This window comes from Buteo buteo, chromosome 12 (assembly GCF_964188355.1).
Source record: "Buteo buteo chromosome 12, bButBut1.hap1.1, whole genome shotgun sequence".
Taxonomy (NCBI): Eukaryota; Metazoa; Chordata; class Aves; order Accipitriformes; family Accipitridae; genus Buteo; species Buteo buteo.
The window spans coordinates 20,861,280-20,878,847 of NC_134182.1; the positions used below are offsets into that span (position 1 = coordinate 20,861,280).

General features: G+C 43.6%; 2 protein-coding genes across 2 annotated transcripts; one reads left to right on the forward strand and one right to left on the reverse strand.

The window, feature by feature from the left end:
- Nucleotides 1-531: 531 nt before the first annotated feature.
- LOC142037672 (syncytin-2-like) lies at nt 532-3,003 on the reverse strand. The gene is given in 3 exon segments (XM_075042154.1): nt 532-1,609; nt 1,611-1,673; nt 2,866-3,003. Coding segments are annotated over 3 exon segments (912 nt in total). The 3' UTR covers nt 532-898.
- Nucleotides 3,004-13,885: 10,882 nt separating this feature from the next.
- Nucleotides 13,886-16,160, forward strand: SAYSD1 (SAYSVFN motif domain containing 1). The gene is made up of 3 exons (XM_075042036.1): nt 13,886-14,085; nt 14,190-14,476; nt 14,670-16,160. Exons 1-3 carry the CDS (start codon nt 13,927-13,929, stop codon nt 14,869-14,871), a joined length of 648 nt encoding a protein of 215 aa, XP_074898137.1. The 5' UTR covers nt 13,886-13,926; the 3' UTR covers nt 14,872-16,160.
- The last annotated feature ends 1,408 nt before the right edge of the window (nt 16,161-17,568 follow it).

Consider the following 17,568-nt stretch of genomic DNA (forward strand, 5'->3'; position numbering starts at 1 on the left):
GTTTGGACTTTTGTCCTGTGGATTACATGGAGATCTATATATGCAACTATTTTACTTTAGGTAAGCAGAATTCTTTCACATAAAGCCAAGGAGGAATAGGACTGCTATGATGTCTCCCTCCTTCATCTTGTGTTCTGCTGAATAATTTGTGGGAATTAAGTGATTCAAAGAAACTAACTCAATAGTTTGATTAACTATTAAGTAGGTGTTCTTTATTGGCAGCACTGGATGCACGGGGGATCGCTCCACCTATCGTGCACACCATTGGGTCTAATTGTGCAGGTTAAGTACATGTTCTACATACACATTCACTAGATTTCCGAGAAATGTTATACATATCCATTAGTTTCCTGGGAAACTATTAGCATATGCAAATGTGCTTTACACAGGCACATTGAAGGTCTCTGGTGGTCTTCAGGAGTCCTCTGGTGGTCTTCCATAGTCTTCCTCACTTGTCTGCTACTTGACCCTCCTCAGGTGATCCTGTGCAGTATGGTCTTTTACATGTTTTGATACATCAGTGCTTGTTAGTGCTCTTATTATCTAAGTTTTCATTAGTGGTGTAGAATCATATGGTTAGTTTAAGCTAAATTATCTACAAGGATGAGAACAAAGGCAGGAGTTCTTATCTTTTCTGGCCCTATCTATTCAAGCAAGGCCTCTACCTGTGCCTTCTCAACAAGATCGTAAGTTCATCAAACATTTAATTAAGTTTTGTGATTGTTCATGGTTCCTTCTTGCTCATCACTCCCAAGTACCAGTCTCAGACAGGCTTAATCCTTGACAAACACCAGTCTTTGGTATGTAAAGTTACAGAGAGACAATCATTAAGCAATTAGCAGTTCGTTCTCTGTATCAATCCCCCCTTTTCTTTAAACCTTTGCAAATTCTTTTGCAACTATAGGATTCCACTACTTCCAAGAGACTGTGTAAAATATCTTCCGGTTTCTACTTGATGTCTGATTTTATTTCGTTTCCAACTTCCATAATTTTCTACCATGCCCTGACAACACCACACAAAACACTTAAGCATAATGCAGACAATCATTCCTAAAGTCATTAAAATTATAACCATAATAAAAATTTGCTTTAGCCACCCGAAATTTGGCAGCCAGGATGTTAGTTTGTCCCACAATTCTCTAAATCCCCATGAGAGGTCATCCTTTGTTATTTCATATAGTATTTTGGTCTGTTTCCAAATTTCTTCTAAGCCGGTGGAGATTCTTCCACTTTGATCTATATACATGCAACGACTCATATTTATAACTGTGCATACTCCACCCCGAGAGGTCAATAAAAGATCTAATGCCATTCTATTTTGTTGTACAATTTGAGATAAACTGGATATTTCTAATTGTTGGGCTCTTATTGCATCAATTGTTCTATTCTCAAGGTTTTCTATTACTGCCGAAATGTTAACTATGGCTTTTTCGAGCTCACTCACTCCCAACCATGGAAGAAACCATTGGACAAAACTATGGAAGTCAGTAGGCCTCCTTACTAAAGGATTCTCAACATCTTGTCTAATCTTTTGAAAGTGTGTTCGCACCCATCCTTTTGGTGGAGAACTGTGTATAGTCATATTTGGAACCACTGCTCCCAAAGTACATTGTTCCCATCCAATTCTTCGGTAAAACTTTCCGGGCATCCTTTTCCTTCTGGCACTGGCCATGCTGTCTTCATTTGAACTGAGTAATAACTCTGTTACCATCATGATCTGGAGAATCGCAGACCTGTGGGTCCTGTAGGGATGACTGTCCATGGCCTTTCAGGTGCTCTCTTTACTCTTGAATAGTGAATCCAGGCTGGCTGTTCCTTGATCTTAATGGCAGTGAAGGTCATCAGCAACACTTGATAGGGTCCGTCCCATTTCTCCTTCAGAGGTTGTCCTGAAAAAATCTTTACATATACATAATCACCCGGTTTAAAGGGATGGATTGGTTGATCTAACCCTCTAGCCCTGGTTCCTAAAACTTGTTTATTTATATTTTCCAACTGCTTCTGGAGGGATACCATGTGGTCACACAAATACCCTGCACCCAGTTGGGTTAAATCTTCTCCTGTAAATTGAAATTGATATGGTCTCCCATACAATATTTCAAAGGGACTTAAATTTTCCTTTGTTTTTGGTTTCACTCTCATTCTAAGCAATGCCAGGGGAAGAGATTGGGGCCAAGTTAGATTAGTCTCTTGACCAATTTTTGCTATCTGTTGCTTAATTAAATGATTCATCTTTTCAACTTGCCCACTTGCTTGAGGTCTATATGGGGTATGAAACTGCCAGTCTATCCTTAAAGTTTTGCTCACCTGCTGTACTACTTTGGCAGAAAAATGAGAACCTTGTTTGGAAGATACTGTTGCTGGAATTCCAAAACGAGGAATGATTTCATTCAACATATCTTAGTTACTTCTCCTGCTTTGTTTGTTCGGCAGGGGAAAGCCTCTGGCCAGCCTGAAAATGTGTCAGTCATGACTAACAAGTATCGGTACCCCCCTTTTCTTGGGAGCTCCGAAAAATCAATTTGCCACTGTTGTCCTGGATAATTTCCTTTGTCAATTATCCCCAACTTTATTTTATTCGCCACATTAGGGTTATTACGTAAACAAATTTCATGCTGTTGAGATATTTGTTTCACCATTGTATACAGATTGCGTCTTATTAATTTCTGATTTCAGTTTTTGTACAGGGCATCTGCTCCCCAACGCATCTTATTATGTGCAGTTAAAACTGTTGTCCATATTAAATTGGATGGTATTACTATAAGATTATCTGCTAAATGAACCCATCCATCTGACTCTACCATCCAGATCTTCAATTAATTTTAGGTCTTCCTTCGAATAATTTGGTTTCTGATTTGTACTTACAATTTGGATTTTACCATCTGGTATTAAGGATAATGCCTCTGCTTCCACTTCTTCCACCACCTGCCTAGCCTCATAATCTGCTAGTCGATTTCCAATTTCTGAATCTGTGTTTCCTTTTTGGTGTCCTCGACAATGCATGATAGCTACCTTTCCTGGTTGCTTTATGGCTTCTAATAGTTTTAAGATTTCTTCTGCATGTTTTATTTGCTTTCCTTGAGCAGTTAGCAATCCTTGTTCCTTCCAAATTGCACCGTGAGCGTGAATTACTCCAAATGCATATTTAGAATCTGTCCAAATGTTTATCTTTTTCCCTTTTGCCAATTCCAATGCTCGGGCAAGGGCAATTATCTCCGCCTTTTAGGCTGAAGTTCCAGAAGGCAATGACCTAGATTTGATTACCTGTTGGGTGGTTGTGATTGCATATCCTGCTTTACGTTGTCCCTGTTTTATAAAACTACTCCCGTTGGTATACCAGGAGTTTTCAGCATCCTCCAGAGGTTCTTCTTTGAGGTCTGGTCAACTAGAATATATAGCTTCTACTGTTTCTGTGCAGTCATGTGTCACTGGTTCATCCAAAGTTCCCCTAAGAAAAGAGGCTGGATTGACAATGTTAGTAACTACAATTTCTACATCATCTTGTTCTACTAACACTGCTTGGTACTTTAAGAATCTCTGGGGCAAGAGCCAATGGCTTCCTTTTTGTTCCAAAACCGCTGAAACTGTACATGAGACTAACACCGTTATTTTCTGTCCCATGGTAAACTTTCGGGCCTCTTGAATATTGATAACAACTGCTGCAACAGCTCAAAGGCAGCCAGGCCATCCTTTGCTCACCTCGTCCAGCTGTTTGGAGAAATAAGCTACTGCTTGTTTATAGGGACCAAGTCTTTGTGCTAGTACTCCCAAAGCTATTCCTTGTCTCTCATGAGAAAACAGCCAAAATGGTTTTGAAACATCCGGCAGTCCCAGAGCAGGAGCTCTCATTAGTTCTCGTTTGAGCTGCTTAAATGCGTTTCGTGTTTCTCCAGTCCAAATTACTTTTGACTGGTCTCTCTTTATCAATTCATATAATGGCTTTACCAATAATCCATAATTATATATCCAAAGGCAACACCAACCTGTCATTCCCAGAAAGGTCCGCAGCCCTTTTACCGTTTGGGGCTCTGGGGTTCGGCAAATGGCTTCTTTTCACTCAGTCCCGAGCTCCCGTTGTCCTCCCAAGATTTCAAGTCCCAGGTAGGTCACACGCTGTCGAACCAGCTGGGCATTCTGTTGAGAGACTCGATATCCACTTAAACTCAAAAAATTAAGAAGATTCACAGTCCATCAAATACAGCTTTCCCTGGTTTCAGTAGCTATTAAGAGATCATCCACATATTGTAACAAGATTCCTTCACTGTCTAGAGGTACCCAAGTTTCAAGCTCTTTCGCCAGTTGATTTCCAAAGATAGTGAGGCTATTCTTAAAGCCTTGAGGTAATACTGTCCATGTTAGCTGAGTTCTTCTCCCGGACTCAGGGTTCTCCCATTCAAAAGCAAACAAATTCTGACTTTCTGTGGCTAAGGTCAGGCAGAAGAAGGCATCCTTCAAATCCAGCACGGTAAACCAAACTTGGTTATCTTTTAGTTTTGTTAACAAAGTATATGGATTCACGACTACTGGATGTATATCCTCAGTAATCTTACTCATGGCTCTCAGATCTTGGACTAACCTATAGCTTTTCCCGTCTGCCTTTTTAATTGGTAGTATAGGTGTATTATATTCTGATTCACACACAATCAATATTCCATATTGTAGAAACTTGTCAATTATTTCCTTGATCCCCTTCCTATCATCTAATTTCAGGGGATATTGCTTATCTGTGACAGGTTCTTCTCCTGGTCTCAACTTAATTACTATAGGGGCTGCATTTTTAGCTTTTCCTGGAACCTCAGAGACCCAGACTCCAGGATATACTTGATCAACAATTTCTGGAGGTACTTCAAATTTTGGTTCAGCCTGTATTAATGCCAAGCTTAAAATGTTAATTAGCTGGTCTTCCTTGATTTTTAATTCCATTTTTCCTTTTTCAAAAACAATTTCTGCTTCCAATTGTTCTAGCAAATCGCGGCCTAACAAGGATTTTGGAGATCCGGGCAAATACAGAAATTTATGTATTCCTATTTGTTTACCCAATTTATATTTAAGCGGTTTTAGGAAATAAGCCTTTTTCTGCTGGCCAGTAGCTCCCACTACAGTCACAAACTCTTCATCCTCTGGTACCAACCTTTGATTTAACACTGAATAGGATGCTCCCGTATCTACAAGAAAATCCACCTCTCGTTCTATTTTCCCTAGCTTAACTTTAACCAGTGGATCCGCTAGGGTGGATTCCCCCGGTCCCCCTCATTGACCAGAGGTAACATTGGCTACGACAGCTTGTGCTCCACTTAGCTTAGAACATTGTCCTTTCCAATGGCTTATTTCTTTACAATAAGCACATTGGTCCGATCTTAGGGGCTGGCGTGAGCCTCCCCTCCTTCCAGTTCCCCAACCCCTCCCACGAAGGGAGTTGTCCTGCTTTCCCAGCACAGCTACAGTTGCTGCAGCAATAGCTTTTCCCATTTTTTGTCTCTCATCCCCTTCTCTGTTCCGATACGTTCTCCAAGCTTCCTCTATCAATTTCTCTAAGTCCCTTATCTCAGGCTCTTTCAGTTTCTGAAGCTTTCACCTTATGTGTTCTGAAGATTGTCCTAGAAACAAAGAGACTAACTGTTGTTTTCGTACTTCAGATAAGGGATCTAAGGTAGTAAATTTCTGCATAGCTGCTCTTAACCGATCAAGAAACTCTGTGGGAGTTTCAGTGTGACCTTGTTTTACTGCATACAGACTTGACCAATTAACTGCTTTCGGTATCGCATTTTCAATAGCAATCTTTATCCATTCTTGATATTTTTTCAACAATCGGTAATCACGGTCATCATTAGGGTCCCAATTGGGGTCTGTTCTCAGTACGTGATTATCTACCATACCAGGTAAAACCCCAGCAGTTATCTGAATTTGGACCTGAGTCCGAGCATTCTTTATTATTAATTGCTTTTCAGTTTCGGTTAAGGTATCTAGCATCAAATCGATGTCCTTCCAATCTGGATCTTGATTTTTAACGATTAACTCAAATCTTTTAGCAACTCCCTCAGGATCATCCCGATATCCTTTTACCATTTCCCTCCATGAATCTAAATCATTCATTGTAAATGGCACTTTAATCCTCGTAGGACCAGTAGCTCCTATTGCCTGTCTTAAGGGAGCCTGGATTATTGGACCAACCTTACTCCGGGTGCGAGCTGTAATAGGAGTAAAACCTAAACCTCTCGTGCTCGTACCTTCATCAGGCTCTTTCGCACCCACATGATCAGTAAAATTACCTTCTATGGGTGTTGGAGGTAGTAAGGGTGGTGAAAAAACAAAATCTTCTATTCTTTCCTCAGTTTCCTTTAATTTTACACATCTTTGTCTTAAACTACATGCCGAACAACATCTCTTCATCTTCCCTGTAGTCCTTTTTTGCTCCTTTTCCATTGCTAACACAAGAGGATCTTGTGGAGCCAAATTAATGCCACATTCTTTCTGCCATTCTGAATGATTTCTTAAAGTGAAAAACATATCTGTGTACATCACCTCATCCCATTTTCCTTCTCGTCTCAAAACCAACATCAATTGTAACAAAGTGTTATAATTCAATGTCCCATTAAAGGGCCATTTTTCAACACCGTCTAACTTATATAAAGGCCTCCACTGATTGCAATATTTTATTAAAGTTTTCTTTTCCACACTTCCACCTGGCGGTCCCCCTATCTCCTTCCAGTGATCCAAAATACAGCCTAAGGGGCTCTTTTTCAATATTCCACCACTTTGTTTACCTCCCATACTACTCGTTTATATTTTTACCTTTCCAACCACAAACAATCTCAACTGTATATGTAGCCCATTCCCTCTCGTCCCAGGAAGTCCAAACCCGACACTCAGAGCATTCAATATCCCCCCCACAATCTATTTGCAACCTCTGTTTGCACCACACGCATTCCAGGACATATGAGGGCATACACTCATTTCCTGGATGTAAAAGGCACCACTCAAATACCCACATTTATACGATGCACCATACAGGGACTTTCTTACACCAACACCACAAAATGATTAAGATAATCAAACTCAAACTTACAATTACAATGCTAACATATGAATTCAAGTTCCAAATCACCAGTGAGTCACACTTCGTTCGTCTCCGGCTGTACCCCTTGCGGAGTTACCAGACTGCGGACCAGAACTCCACACGCTCCACAGCTGAGCTGTGTCTTATTTACTCAAACATTCAATCCACAGTTTTAATTGTCTTATGTCGTTTAGACCAAAATCCACAAACGATATCTGTAATTCAGTCCCAATAGCCGTTTACCACATTCAGTAACCAAAAATGTCAAAATCAAATTCAAAACATAAACAAAAGCACATGAGTGGGTACCAAACCTAAAGCATACAAAGTGTACAAAAGCATACAGAGTGTACCAAAACAAAAGCACCCAAACATATACCACACCAAATGTATACCAAGGGTGCTAGCTACCTGTTATACACCATCCTGCATAAGTTTACTTTTGTCTTATGACTTATGGATAGCTTTACAAATGACCAGTCCCAAAAATAAAATAAACATAAAAGAATAAAGAATACCTTTACTCCTTTAGATGGTGTCCTTGTCTGCTCCCACAGTGATGTGACTGAGGCGAGGAGTCCCTCCGGGAAATCCTGGGGGTACCCTAGGGAGTCCTGTTCTCAGCGGGTCCTGCAGCCGAGCAGAGCAGGTCCCATTTGGGGTGCCAGATTGATTCAAAGAAATTAACTCAATAGTTTGATTAACTATTAAGTAGGTATTCTTTATTGGCAGCACTGGATGCACAGGGGATCGCTCCACCTATCGTGCACACCATCGGGTCTAATTGTGCAGGTTAAGTACATGTTCTACATACACATTCACTAGATTTCCGAGAAATGTTATACATATCCATTAGTTTCCCGGGAAACTATTAGCATATGCAAATGTCCTTTACACAGGCACATTGAAGGTCTCTGGTGGTCTTCAGGAGTCCTCTGGTGGTCTTCCATAGTCTTCCTCACTTGTCTGCTACTTGACCCTCCTCAGGTGATTCTGTGCAGTATGGTCTTTTACTTGTTTTGATACATCAGTGTTTGTTAGTGCTCTTATTATCTAAGTTTTCATTAGTGGTGTAGAATCATATGGTTAGTTTAAGCTAAATTATCTACAAGGATGAGAACAAAGGCAGGAGTTCTTATCTTTTCTGGCCTTATCTATTCAAGCAAGGCCTCTACCTGTGCCTTCTCAACAAGATCGTAAGTTCATCAAACATTTAATTAAGTTTTGTGATTGTTCATGGTTCCTTCTTGCTCATCACTCCCAAGTACCAGTCTCAGACAGGATTAATCTTTGACAAACACCAGTCTTTGGTATTAAAGTTACAGAGAGACAATCATTAAGCAATTAGCAGTTCGTTCTCTATATCATAAGAGATAGCACTAAGCCCTAATGCCTGGTATACCTATCTCGGGTGCAGGTGCAGTCACACCCCCATTTGGATTGTTTACAGGCAAATTATATTTATCAGCAAGAGCCTGAGGATTGAACCAGCTAGCTGGAATGCACATTGCCAAATGTGATGACAGCTTGTTACATCCCAGTTTCTCAGGACGCTGACTTATGTTTGCCAGTTCCCAGATCAGGATTAAGGTGAAATGACACCAGGGATCCTTCAACTCACAAAACTCAGCTTTTGTTTGCTCACAACAAGAATTGGCACCACAAAAATTGGCATGAAACTATGTCAGTAAACTGTGCAACATGTGCTAACCATACATCACCAAACATATACTACAGGTCTTGCTTATTTGGGAATCAGTTCAGAGAAGACAATAAGGAGATCCCTCACGTTGAATCATGAGGTTCAGAGCGGACCCCCTTCCTTTCTAAACTCCTTCTCAGAGAGCAGCCTGGGGGCGGCTGGATCCACTCCTACCCCCAGACTTGGTCAACGGTTTATGTCTAAAGGGATAAAGTATAGGGATTACGGAAAACAAAGAAGAGAGAAACAAGACAGAGAGAGAGAGGAGAAAGATGTCACCAGTCCTGGGCCCAGCGTTGGTTCAGTCAGCCGAGGGGTCCGCTTCCAGTGTCGTGCGCACGCGGGGCTTCAGTTTGTGTCCTTTTATCACCCTTGCCCCTCCTTCGGGTGGGCCCTCGAACTCATTAGGCGTCGCGAGCAGTTTGTGAGCCTTTGGGAAATACGTCCGTGGGCTTGGGGGCCGTTTGGGGAGCAACTTCCCCTTCCCTGCAGGCGTGGTCTTTCGCCATCCATGGTGAGCTGCCCTGTTCAGCACGTCAGAACAGGGAGCTGCGCACCCTCCGGCACGGTCTCCCCCTCCTGCTGCTGATGGGTGCTGATAGGCTTCTTTTCACCTGGAGTTCCTTGCTAGGCACAGTTCGTTGTTACGCGGAGTTAGCCGTTAAGCAGAAGTTGCCCCACCACAATGTTTGAGATATTAACTCTTTCAGTCTCTCACACAGCTCAGTGCTTCTGGATGACAATTTGCCCTATCACATAGGGCAGAGATGTGAAGATATGAGAAAAGGTTGTTGCAAAACCTTTCTGGGCATTCTGCTCTTTTAAAATGAAACCGGTCAGTGCTCTGCTGCCCTTTGCATCTTTGTGGAAGTGGCTGTATAAAACTGGCAGACAATGTGGACATAAAAGTTTAAAGCGTACTCTTAACTGAAGGCTTCTGAAGGCTGAGTGTGTATGTGTGTAAGGGGGGGACGTATTCCACTTCTGTCTTCCTCACTCTTTATTCACCTTCTAGCATATAGCATTTTCTGTATTTTAAACTATGGATTTGAAGGAAATAGATGTGGAACCAGAACTCAGATCTAGAATTGGTTTTAAGATGTTCTCTGACATTTTCTTTACTTCATTTTCCCTGTCTGTAACGTTGGGGAAATGTTGTTACAGCATCTAGGAATGGACTGTTGTGGTTAAGTGCTATGCAAACCTAGAATAATAATAATAATAAAGAAAATTCACTCCAAGCCCAAAGGGCCTTATGTATTTCCAACCTCACAAAAGTGCTTTTATAGTAAATTTACAAAGTTTGGGGTTTTTTTTAAGTTTTGAGAAGAGTAGACTGGTTAAACCCAACATAACAATGTTGACAGGTAGGAGACACAAAATCAGGCTTCCTTTCACTTAAGTTATAGGGAATTGCAGGCAGCAGCTGCATTTTTTCCCACCCTATCTGTATCATAAAAATCAAAGGGCAGTATTCTGATCTTTTGAAGTTTTAGAACAGTTTTGAAAACTTTGACTTTTGAATCAGATCAAAGTTATGAATATGGCAAAACAATCCCAGCTAGAATGCTCATCGGGTGTTATCTTCGAAATGTAATAAAATAGCTTATCTCCCTCTTCTGTTACAATGATTTTACTAAATATCTGACATTTACAGCCAACATTGTACTAGTAAGGGACATTTACTGTGTTCTTTTCTTCAAATGGAAGTTTCCCATGAAATAATAAGGAACATTTCAGAGTTGTGATGGAAATATTAATTATTCTGCTCTGTCCATGTTTTAATGTGTTTAAATATAGAGCATTTCAGCATATAAAGCAGTAACGTAAGTGCTAGTACCTCAGCACCTTTTAGCATGCACTGCTGAATACATAAATGTACACATTTTGAAACCACACAGATGTGAAAATTTGCAATTCAGAACCTAAAGTAGTTCAATAAAAAGACCGACAAAAATGTCCTTTATATCTAAAGGCAAAGTACCCTGCTGCTGCTATTTTAGGAAAGAAAATTAATGACCATATTTTACAAAGGAAGCAGCTCTTCTCTGCAGTTTAGAACTGATTAGTAAATGGATATGCAGAAAGCTCTGTATGGAATTAGACAAGTATGAGTCTGTGCACTTCAATCTATTTTATACATGTTCTCCAAGACCTCAACAACTAAAGCTAATGCTCTCTCAGCTCTATTGAACTAGGACGTTAAATTAATAATGGGCTGCCCTTCTGTTTGCACTTATGGCACTTAGCAAATCAGTGTGTGTGTGTATGTTCATCTCATGAAGTAGAAGGCTCCTGCCAATGAATTAGATTAATCCATCAAGAGAATTAATGTGACTTGATTACTGTTGATATCTGAAAAAGCTAGCATGCAGGAACAGATATCTGCATCTGTAGGAAGTAAGCAACAACACTCCAAACCATTGAGCAAGGCCCTGCACCTCTACTATTGAATAAAGAGGTTGCTGACACCAAGACGTGGTGATGGGCTGCTGATGTGATAAATGCAAAGGGTGCCACACCATCTGAATGTTCCTATCAATGCTTAGCTTAACTGAGTTGGGTTGGTATTTTGCCACAAATAGTTCTAACTCCTTCTGTCATGCAAAAATATTTCCCCAAATTAATTTTCAGTTCTCTTGCTTCCTTAAATAGCAAGAAAGAGCAGAGGCACTTGAAAATTAATTAAGAAAAACTCTGCAGCCACTCCCAAAAATAAAAAATCGACTGCACTTTGGACACAGCTTTGACAGTTTTCTTGTTTTGCCAGTTCTTTCAGTAGCCACTTTATCTCCTTCAGTTCTCTTGCTGATGGAGTGCCATAGCCAAGCTTGTTAATGGTTTGGAAGTTCCCGATTACTGAAAAAGTAGTCTCTTAAGCCAGTGGTAACTAGGTGAGAGCAGAATGCAAAGATAATTCTGTATCATAAATATTAAAATATAAAGAAAAGTTTATAACTGGGATAAGGGGAAAGGTTTCAAAATTACTGAAGTGGAAATATATAAAGAACAACAGGTTTTCTTCTTGGAAGAGAGAAATATGCGTGTGGGCTTCTTTGTATTACAGACATGACAATTATGATTTTACATGAAACCAAGTTAAAAAAATCACAAGCATTTAAAGTGATCTTAATGCTGCCTCCTAAAAGTTGATGGGCAGTTTGAGAATTTCATTTATCAAGAATGAAGCATTAGAGATCTACCAACAGCACCCAACACTTTTGATTAATCATTTACTTAGCTGCAGCAAAGGAGAGCAAGACTGGGCTCATAGTCTCACACCTACAAAAAGACTATTTTTGATTTGTTTTTCTCATACATCCTAAGAAAGGCATGAAGCAACTCAAGAGTCCCAGAGAAGTGTTCTTCAACCTCTCTGAGCTCTCCCTGCCCTCCCAACCACTGGCCGAGGATCCAAAGACTGGGCTTGGTGAGCTGCCCAGGACCTTTGCAAGCATTGGGGTAGGGAACAAATTGTCCAGATAGTTTGTTAAACAAACAAACAAAACTAAGTGTCTATTCAATGAAGCTGTTAGTCTAAAAACAGGATATATTGAAATAATTTAAGACCTTATGGATACAAATTTGTTCAGGTATTTGTCTGCAGTGGAACACTCATTTACAGATGAGGTTACTGTAGTGCACTTAGGCTTCAAAAGCATGATTCATGGGACTCTTTTATTTGTTTCCTAACAATACACGGCAATACAGGTAGCCTGACACAGCCACAAAATAGCTGTTTGAATGCACAATAGCAAATACATACTAAACCCAGTAAATTTTGAATAAAATGTGACAGCATGTAAATCACTGGGTGTGGCTTGCAAAGGTGGTAGGTATTAAGCTCAGGTATAACCATCAGTTTGATTAATGATGCATAGAGAACATAACATGTGGAATTACCCAGCACTTCTTGGAGGAGCTGTTTCCATGAACAGTAGTACAAAAGGAAGAAAAAAAAAATCAAAATAACATAATGTCCTGTGCAGGCTATCTTAAAACATTCTGGACTGTTATTTCAAAATCAAGTTTCCACAAATAAAGAGAAAAATGTCGTTCACTGTGGCAGTTTCTGCAAAGTTGGAAGGTTAAAAGAAAGTTATTTTGTAACCAAGCATAAAATAGGCATTTGAAAAATGATTTAGCTGGAAAAACCACAATTTTTTCCACATTAAGATAACTCAAGAACACCCAAATTGATTTTTATTAGACTTCTCATATTCACTTCTGAGCTGACACATGCATGAGATATTCAGCCCTAAAGGTCACTTCTGAGAAAGCTATAAGTAACTGGAAACAGCACTGCAGGATGAGAAGATGTCTCTTCCCTAACTATTACTGCTGGAGTGTGATAAATATTTTACTCCTAAGGCTAAGAGCCGGCTCCTGTAAATAAAATTTGATTTCTTGGCTGCACTGATAGCTGAAAGATAAGGTGACAAAGCTGGTTTTCCCGATTTTGAGTTTTTGTTTAAAGAGAGGGTGGGACAGCCCGACCTGGTTTTAGCAGACATCGGTGCTGAGGGAGCCTGGGTTGGAGGGAACCCACCGCGCGCTTCTCCACGGACAGGAGCGGCTGGCTCCTCTCGTCCCTCTGAGAGCAGGGCCTGCTGGCCATGCCCAGCGCGGGTGCCCTCCTCCTCCATTCGGCCCCTTCCCAGGCCGCTCAGCGCTTTTCTAGAATGGCCGCTTGAACACTCAAGGCAAGTGTTCCTCGTCACCCTGGCTGCTAACGTCTCATTCGCCCTCTCCGGGCTTTGGTCACCCCATGCTTTATTCTCTCCCTCTCCTTTTCCTTTTGGTGTCAACATTAGTCATTAGGGTTTAAATATGAAAAAATCAAAACAAAAGGGGAAGGCCTTTGGCGGCTTACAGCTCTTCTCCAGCGCTAAACGGCTGGCTCTGCTATCAGTTGAGAAAAGGAAAGGCTGGGGGTAGCTGGTTGTCTGTGGCTGCCTGTGGCTCCCTGCGGGGGGGGGGGGGGGGCCTAGGCCTCTGCGAGCAGCCTCGGTTTGGGGTTCAGCCGGCCCAGCAACCCCCGCGCTCCGCTTTTCACCCCGGCCCCACCGCCCGCTCGGACCCCCCCGGAGGGCGGCTCGCGCGCGCGCTGCCGGGCAACCTCTGCCCCGGGGGCGGGGCCCCGCCCCTTCACCGGCGCGGCGCGGCCATGTCGGCCGCCGTGGAGCGGCGGCTGGCAGAGTTCCGCGCCGCCCGCGGCAGCGCCGCCGCCTCGCCGCGCCCCGCGGAGCCGCCGGGAGAGGCCGCGGCTGCAGAGGCCGCCGCGGGACAGCGGGCCGCCGCGGCGGGCCCGGGCGGCGGCGTTCAGGTGAGCGCCGAGGCGGGCAGGGCGGGGGCGCGTGGCGGCGGGTCGCTGCCTGACGCCACGTCTCTCTCGCTGCCTGACGCCACGTCTCGCTGCCGCCTCCACAGGCCCGGCCCGGCGGGGCGGCGGCTCCGGTGCGGGCGCGTCCCCTGCTGCTGAAGGTGCTGCTGTGGGCGGTGCTGCTGGCGCTGTTCGCGGAGCTGGAGCTGGGGCTGCCCTACTTCGTGCTCTCCCTGCTCTACTGGATGTACGCCGGCACCCGCGGCCCCGCCGAGCGGCGGCGGGGCGAGCTGAGCGCCTACTCCGTCTTCAACCCCGGGTGCGCCGCCATCGCGGGGACGCTGACGGCCGAGCAGCTGGAGCGGGAGCTGCATTACCGGCCCGCCGCCGGGAGGTAGCGAGCGGCCCGGCGGCGGCCGAGGGAGCGCCTGGGCCGGCGGGGACAGCCGCTTTGCTGGGGCGGCCCCCGCTGCCTCCGCCCCTCGTAGCACGGACCCGAGGCGGGGCTGGGGGAGGAGGAGGAGGACAAGGGGGGTATTTCTATGCAAAACGCCGCTTGCGCCTTACTCCTGGCCCGGTTTCCCCAGGCGCGGTCCGGTCCCGAATAAAGCCGTAGCAAAGCGTGCGCTCAGGTCTCGTTTCCTGGCGGGGGCGGGGGCCGAGGCCGGGCAGCTGGCACAGACCCACGGCACGGCAGCTGGTTTCGCTGCTGTGGCAGCGGCGCCGGGAGGCACGGCCTTCTCACAGCTGTGGCTGTTGGCGTGTCAGCGGGCGAATTTGTGCTCCTGATGGCCTTTGCCGCCGGTGACGGGAAGGCCGGGGTTTGATGACACCTTTAGTAGCACGGCCAGCACTGGCTACGATCCTCTTTCTGAAGAGAAGACATGAGGCGCTATCAGTGTACCTAAAATAGGTGGCTGCTTCTGTTCACACTCGTGTCTCTCATCTAACACAAACATCTGATGTTAATGCATGTTCCCTGTTTGCTTCATACTACAGTTTTCATCAGTTGTAGTGTAAGCAAAAAAGACTTATTATTCCTGGCAGTTAATACATGTTTTTCTTTAAATGTCATTTTGAAAAAAATTAGCGTGAGCGTGCAGCAGATGTGGAAATGTAAGAGGCCCTCAGATGGCAGGGGATTTGCCCTGTCATTCGATACAGTCCTTTTAGCACAGCACAGCTGATGATGCTTCTCATCATCATCCCACAGACTGTCCGGTGTACTTGTATGATCCACTGGTATTTGTAATATAGAGATCATTGCATTAAAACAAATCATTAAGTCACAGTGAAGAGCAACTGGTAGAGCTTGTGCCTGTGAAGACTGAATTGAGAAGTAAAAAATTTGTCTTTCAAATCCTGTTTCCTTATGCCTTTTCTAATTTAAGTTACACACAGTGTTCAGGCTTGACTTACCCCATGTTCCATCATTGGTTGGGGAAAAAAAAAGTGTTCTTTATTGAATTTAATTGGACTGGAAAGAGAATAGTAGATTAAAGCACAAGTAATATGTTTAACACTGCTAAGCATCTCTCAGTAGCTCTCCACAGCGCTCTCTTAGCTTCTAGTGTTGATCTCTTGTCCAAGTTCCAAATGCTGCTATTTAAAACCAAGGACAGAATTTTTGGATTTGCACAAATTCCACCACCCTCTGGTAAAAACCCCTTACAGTTCTCACTATTCTTACTGATTCCTTCTAACTCTACACAAGTAATATGCTGCATTTTGGTTTTGATTACCATAGCCTCTGCAGGTTCAAAGGCCTTTTTGTAGTGGAGATAGAGTTGCAAATATAAAGCTTTGTTTCTTTGGGAGAACCATGAACTGTGAGTCTTTCTATTCTTAGACAGTGTTCTTCTAATTAGAGAGTAAGTAGTAGTCAAGTGACACTCAAATACACCAGTGTCATGGTTTAAGCCCAGCCTGCAACAAAGCACCACGAAGCTGCTCACTCACTCCTTCCCCCACGGTGGGATGAAGAGAAAATACAAAGAAATGCTCGTGGGTTGAGACAAGGACAGGGAGAGATTACTCACCAATTATGGTCATGGGCAGAGAACAGACTCAAGTTGGGGAAAAAACCAAAATGAATTTAATTTGCTACCGAGCAAATAAAACCCATGGATAATGGGAAGTAAACCCAAATCTTAAAACACCTTTCCCCTACCCCTCCCTCCTTCCTGGGCTCAACTCCACCCCTGATTTTCTCTATCTCCCCCACAGCAGCACAGGAGGACAGGGAGTGGGGGTCAGGGTCAGTACATCACACATTGTCTCTGCTGCTTCTTCCTCCTCAGGGGCAGGACTTCTCACTCTTCCCCTGCTCCAGCGTGGGGTCCCTCCCACAGGAGACAGTTCTCCATGAACTTCTCTGCCATGGGTCCTTCCCACAGGCTGCAGTCCTTCACAAACTTCTCCAGCATGGGTCCTTTCTGCAGGCCACAGTCCTTCAGGCACAGGCTGCTCCAGTGTGGGCTTTCCCATGGAGTCATGGCCATCTTCGGGGGCATCTGCCTGCTCCAGCATGGGCTCCTCCATGGGCTGCAGGTGGGCATCTGCTCCCCCACTCACCTCCATGGGCTGCAGGGGGACAGCCTGCCGTCTCACCACGGGCTGCAGGGGCATCCCCTACTCTGGCGCACCTCCTCTCCCTCCTTCTTCACTGACCTTGCTGTCTGCACAGGGGTTTCTCTCACATTCCACTCCCCCCTCCACTGCCCAGAGACACTACCACCGTCGCTGATTGGGTTGGTCTTGGCTAGAGGTAGGTCTGACTTGGAGCCAGGGAAGCTTCTAGCAGCTTCTGTAGCCCCTCCCCCACACAAACCCAAAACCACCAGTAAGTGACAGAAGTTTGTGAGTTGAAACTTTATTCACAAGGATAAAAATAAACATAAGTGTAACATTTATGTGGAGTTGACAATCTGACAACTTTTACAGTTAGACTCTGTGGGTGTTTTTTAAAACAAGGAAATATATGCAAATAAATATTAAATGTAAGGTAACATCCATGAAATTCTAAAACTTTATAGCAGCAATGCTGGAAATAAAGTTTTTATTTGCTATAAACTAGTTAACGTTATGTTCAGGTAAATTTATAGACTCTTCTATTTACTGCTTCATGAAACAAGTTACCACAGTAGGTGACCATGAAGCTGAAAGGCACAAGAAATAAAAATTCATACGTTCATCTGTTCCAGTGCTTTGTGTTGCTTTGCTTATTTCATGCTACTCAAATAAACGCACATTATAAATTCTGAAATAGAGATGGCATGAATAACAACAAAGGCTTGCAAAAGGTTTTACTGAAGTAGATAAAGTATGATGGAGAAATTGGTGTTTAGGCTTGGCTGAAAGTATTTTGAGAAATACACAATTACTGTAGTTCTGCTTTGGTGGTAGTTACTTTCACTGAGTTGTTCCCTCAGTACTTAGAGGGGACTTAAAAAGGTTTGAAGAAGTGAGAGCTTAATCAGAGAGGGG

Excerpts from the sequence above, each read along its gene's own strand:
- SAYSD1 (XM_075042036.1), top strand. The coding sequence starts at position 13,927 with ATGTCGGCCGCCGTGGAGCGGCGGCTGGCAGAGTTCCGCGCCGCCCGC. Across the intron at positions 14,086-14,189 it reads GCCCGGGCGGCGGCGTTCAG|GCCCGGCCCGGCGGGGCGGC; the intron begins GTGAGCGCCGAG and ends CCGCCTCCACAG. Across the intron at positions 14,477-14,669 it reads TACCGGCCCGCCGCCGGGAG|GCGCGGTCCGGTCCCGAATA; the intron begins GTAGCGAGCGGC and ends CGGTTTCCCCAG.